This window comes from Pongo pygmaeus, chromosome X (genome assembly GCF_028885625.2).
Source record: "Pongo pygmaeus isolate AG05252 chromosome X, NHGRI_mPonPyg2-v2.0_pri, whole genome shotgun sequence".
NCBI lineage: Eukaryota > Metazoa > Chordata > Mammalia > Primates > Hominidae > Pongo > Pongo pygmaeus.
Genome location: NC_072396.2, coordinates 107,432,328 through 107,437,376, shown reverse-complemented (window position 1 = coordinate 107,437,376; position 5,049 = coordinate 107,432,328). Strand labels below are relative to the sequence as shown.

The window sequence follows — 5,049 nt, the reverse complement described above, 5'->3', positions numbered from 1 at the left end:
CACCAGGATAAACATAACTCTCAAGGTATAAAGACATTCTCCACAATTCTATAGAGGTCAAAGGGGGATTTGGCTCACCAGAGACTCCAGAGAAATCAGTGGGGCTTTGTTACCTTGAAGACCCTAGCACCTCATCAACAGCAACAGAAACAGGATCCAGCAGAAGGGAAAGTGTTGCCAATTAAGAAGGCAGTAATCAGGGGAGCAGGAGGATTGCAAATAACAAGAATGATATGGGGCAACCCACCTATTTTCACTGTCTAGACTTGTAAACATGAGTGATAATTCCTCCAGTCCTCACTAAGTACCTGATGGGGGTCCTGGTCCTGTTAAATGCTGGGGAGTTGGGGACAGAAGCCAGCCCAACACAGTTCCACATTTCATCAGTTCCACTCAGCAGCCCTGTAAGACAAGCATTTTTCCCCATGTCACAGAGCAGAAAACGGGCTCTTTAAAGGAATGTATCTGTAATAAAGGGAAGGTTTATCATTCCAGTTAAGACTGAAGGATACTTAAAGATTACTCTTCAAATTTGTTGAGCTAGTATTGTTATGTATCTGCACTACATTCATAATCTCATTGAAAAATAATTTTCATTGCTTCTCAAACTCCAGATAATAAAAGGAAAAAAGTCACATATTATCTTTTTTTTTTTTTTTTTTTTTGGAGACTGAGTCTCGCTCTGTCGTCCAGTGGCGTGATCTCGGCTCACTGCAACCTCCGTCTTCCGGGTTCAAGCCATTCTCCTGCCTCAGCCTCCCGAGTAGCTGGGACTACAGGCATGTGCCACCACGACCGGCTAATTTTTTGTATTTTTTTTTTCAGTAGAGACAGGGTTTCACCGTGTTAGCCAGGATGGTCTCAATCTCCTGACCTTGTGATCTGCCTACCTTAGCTTCCCAAAGTGCTGGGATTAGTTACCACACAGAAATGTGCACCAATTAACACTCTAGTGTATTTAATCTCAGATTTTTTTTAGTTCATTTGTTATATGTAAGTATACATTTTTAATGAGACAATAAATGTATAGATTGCTTTTGAAATTGCTTTATTAGCTTTAAATTTTTCCATGCAAATGGGTGAAACTACTGCTGACAGAAACTTAGACTGAGTGCAAAGGCAATCTTCAAATAGAAGCTGGCAACACAAGACCCACTTGACACATGGAAATAACAGGGTTCACAGCAAACGGATCAGTAAAGGCATATTAGGAAAATGCAAGGAAAAAGAAAACAGCGGGAATCACAGTATTACTCTCATGATAAATGGCAGGAGTCAAGGCATAAGGCAAAATTCATCATGATGGTCATGGTGATTAGAGAGCTCCCCCATAAGGATACGCAGACAATTCCTCAACTGCAGCTCCCTAAGTTTTCTTCTGATTTCTCTCATCTCCTCCATGAATATTTCCATATCATCTCCATCTCCACCCATCCCATCATTGATCTGCCTATTGGGTATGGCCCATCGAAAATTAGGGGCAAGTCGGCGAGCCTGTCCCCGTCGATTTCCTGCAGGCTGGTGGCCTTCACCTCCTCCCAAAGGGCGGTCTTCCTCTCCATTCTGCATAGGCTGCTCCATCTCTTCGTTTTCCTGGTGAATATTTGCCATGATGAGATTTTTTTTTTCTGGTTGTTTTTCTTTGAACACAAGTAAGACAAAGGCAAGGAGAGAGACTGAATGCTTGGTGCACTGACCAGCCCTGATATCAAAGGATTTTTTAATTTCGTTTTTTCCCACCTTAGAAGTTCCGTGCGTCCTCTAGGGGGCCTCCAATTAGAGCCCCTCCCTCCAGCTTTCTCCCCTTACCTCCCTTCCCCCAAACCCACCATTTTTCGTTTCCCAGGATTCTTTCCCAGAGCTTTGCAGGCACCAAAATGGAGGACCGGTATAGGAGTGGGGGATGGGGTGGAGGGGGTTGGGGTCTCAGACTGGGCTTTCCTCACGTTCCGACCCCCGCCCCACCACCGTCCCTCGCACCGACCTGGGCCTATCCTTGCAGTCTCCTCCTCCTCCGGATTCTCGCCGCGAGGTGCGCCGCGGAGACACTTATCCTCGCAGACCTGCAGTCGAGCCGGGGTGGGGGTTGTGGAGGGGTGGGGGCTGCTGCAGCGGAACGCTAGCGAAGACCCGCCGCCGCCCGGCCCTTTCCCTGCTCCGGGCCCGGGCTACCCTCGCTGCCAGCGCCCCGCGTCTCCCGCCGCCCACCCCCACCCCACCCCACCCCACCCTCGGCCGCCCCGCCCCCCGCGGTGTTCCCTGTTTTCCTGCAGGGACTCGGGGGTGGTTTTCTATCGCTCTTGGTGGCTCTGCCGCCCCTGGAACCCCAGCCGCTCCTGCTTCCCCATCCCTGGGGGCCTCTATGTTCCCAAGCATGTTGGGGTGTGGAGAAAGCTGGCGGGGACCCCCTGCGCTGTTCTGCGCCTGTCGCCGAGGTTGGTCAGCCGCTGCTGGCATGGCCGGGGCGCGCGGGCCCCGGGGCCCTTACCTGCTCCGCTTTTCCCCGGGCCGGATGCCAGCCCGCCGAGCTCAGGGCAGCGGGGAGCTGGTAGCCAGACGCGAGTGACGACTGCACCGAAGGCTGCGTCGCTCTGCAGCTCTGGGTCACGTGAGGGCCGCGCGTCACCGCAGAGCTCGCCCCCCAACTTGGGCGGCCAGTGCAGCAGGATCTCCCCCTTCCCCCACCCCGCCACCGCCATATGCACGCGCAAAAAACAGCCTCCCTGCTCCCGTCTGCGTGAGGTGCCCCAGAGCGCACAGCCCTGTCACTCTTCTCGGTCCTCTCCAATCTGAGGGCCCACAAGTGGCTCTGCGGTTGGAGTTTGCCCTCCTCTGGTTACCAGGGAGGGTCTGCATCATCCTCCACCACTGCCCCCCTCTCACTTCAGGCCTTGGCTTTGGCCTTTTCTGCTTTCTCTCCTTTTCTACCTGGCAACATGCTTTGCGCTGCACTCCCACTCCTACCCCTTGCATGTGCACAGCCATCAATGCCCACGTAGCCCCTGAAGTCCTACCCTTCTAAAAAATTTAGAGTGAGGGCTAAGGTGGGGAGGCAGGAGGGCACTTGTCAGAAAGCGGGGCAAGGAAGTGGAGTGGACTGTATATATTTCTTTTTGTTCCCTTAAAAAATCTGCATGCTTCAGAAAATTATGAGTTATAAGTTTTTAATTTTGAAAGAAATGCTGGCTGGGCGCGGTGGCGTATCTGTAATCCCAGACTTTGGGAGGCCGAGGTGGGCGGATCACTTGAGGCCAGTAGTGTGAGACCAGCCTGGCCAACATGGTGAGACACCATCTCTACTAAAAATACAAAAATTAGCTGGGCGTGGTGGCGTGCGCCAGTAATCCCAGCTACTCGGGGGGCCTGAGGCAGGAGAATCGCTTGAACCTGGGAGGCGGAGGTTGCAGTGAGCCGGGATCGCACCACTGCACTCCAGCCTGGGCGACAGAGCGAGACCCTGTCAAAAAAAAAAAAAAAGGAAATGCTTTATCCTGCAGAATGAAATCTCTCATTGTTTATGTTGACCTGTACCACACAAAATATTTTCTCTGGGCTCCACACAACATCAAACCATTACTTTTGATACATACTAGCTCGTTTAAAATTTTATTTTTGGCCGGGCATGGTGGCTCACGCCTGTAATCCTAGCACTTTGGGAGGCCGAGGTGGGCGGATCACGAGGTCAGGAGATCGAGACCATCCTGGCTAACACGGTGAAACTCCGTCTCTACTAAAAACACAAAAAAATTAGCCGGGCGTGGTGGCACGTGCCTGTAGTACCAGCTACTCGGGAGGCTGAGGCAGCAGAATCGTTGAACCCCGGAGGCGGAGGTTGCGGTGAGCCGGGTCGCACCACTGCACTTCAGCCTGGGTGGCAGAGCGAGACTCCGTCTCAAAAAAAAATTAAAAAAATTATAAAAAGGCGGGAGTCTTTCTTTTTCTTTCTTTTTTTTTTTTTTTTTCCGAGACGGAGTCTCGCTCTGTCGCCCAGGCTGGAGTGCAGTGGCGCGATCTCGGCTCACTGCAAGCTCCGCCTCCAGGGTTCATGCCATTCTCCTGCCTCAGCCTCCGGAGTAGCTGGGACTACAGGCGCCTGAAAGGCGGGACTCTTCCTGAACACAGTTGGTGTTTTCGAAATGATCTGTAAAGTAAATCTTCAGGGAGCAGTCCGGTCGTCAGATCTTCACCATTTTATGTAACTTTGATGTTTTTGATACCACAGTCATGAGAGAAAGGGAGTCTTTTATTCTCTGCTTTCCTTTCCAAACCTTTCAAACCATCCCTACAAATATCTTCTTAGTATAAGCTCAGAAGTTAAGTACATATTATGCAGAAATTAGTTTCAAAACCATCTACCCTTTGGTGCGAATGTTTCAAAATATATTAGAAATCAGCAGGGGGTGTGTGAAACAACTTAACTTGAGACTGAACCTTATCCTGAGTGCAAATGTTCCTTTCTCCAACTTGAAATCATTTTTCAAAAAATTATCACAGCTAGAAAATAGAGATGTCTTTAGGAAAGTGGCAGTTATAAAAAATATTTGATATCTGTTGTTTATAAGGAACCAAAAGCATTAAATGCAGCACTGAGGCAAGACAAACCAGACAAATGCTTACTAACTCTAGTTTTGGCCCCAAACTCCTGTAGAATTTCCTGCCCTGCTAAACCAGATGACACAGTGAATAAAGGAAGAGTATATGCCCAGTGCGTATGTAGTTAGAGGTTTTAGAGATATGTATTCCATATAAAATTACATATATATTCTTCTAGAGGTATATGGATATATTAGTACATAGCTCCAAAACATCAAATTATAAAATCACATGCAATATTTGTCTTTTAAGGAAATGTTAGTGATTCCTGGATTCTGTCTCACAGTTAAGAACTTTTTATACAGATTGCTATATTAATGATATCAGCTGGAATGATGCAGTTTCAAAGCATGAACAGTAGTATCAGACAAGTCTGGCTTCAAATTCAGTCAGCTGTTTACTTGATGTTCGACTTTGGATCAATTACTTATCAAGGTCTGTGTGCTTCCTCTGTGA

The 5,049-nt window shown here is 48.7% G+C and overlaps 1 protein-coding gene across 3 annotated transcripts; it reads right to left on the bottom strand.

Moving 5' to 3' along the window:
- Nucleotides 1-1,031: 1,031 nt before the first annotated feature.
- Nucleotides 1,032-2,750, bottom strand: BEX3 (brain expressed X-linked 3). Of its 3 annotated transcripts, none has more exons than XM_054473054.2 (3): nt 2,489-2,750; nt 1,985-2,063; nt 1,032-1,640 (listed from the first exon to the last, which is right to left on the bottom strand). In XM_054473054.2, exon 3 carries the CDS (start codon nt 1,609-1,611, stop codon nt 1,276-1,278), a length of 336 nt encoding a protein of 111 aa, XP_054329029.1. In that variant the 5' UTR covers nt 1,612-1,640; nt 1,985-2,063; nt 2,489-2,750; the 3' UTR covers nt 1,032-1,275. The 3 variants fall into 3 exon arrangements, with proteins under 3 accessions (XP_054329029.1, XP_054329028.1, XP_054329030.1); XM_054473053.2 differs by having other exon boundaries at nt 1,032-1,593; nt 2,489-2,550; XM_054473055.1 differs by lacking the exon at nt 1,985-2,063 and having other exon boundaries at nt 2,489-2,699.
- Nucleotides 2,751-5,049: the final 2,299 nt, after the last annotated feature.

What these genes read in the sequence shown, in the direction of transcription:
- BEX3 (XM_054473055.1), bottom strand. Translation starts at nt 2,699, where the DNA reads ATGGCGGTGGCGGGGTGGGGGAAGGGGGAGATCCTGCTGCACTGGCCG. An exon ending in CCCGGGGAAAAGCGGAGCAG is followed by an intron (nt 1,641 to 2,488) that starts GTAAGGGCCCCG and finishes TTGTGTTCAAAG; the next exon opens with AAAAACAACCAGAAAAAAAA.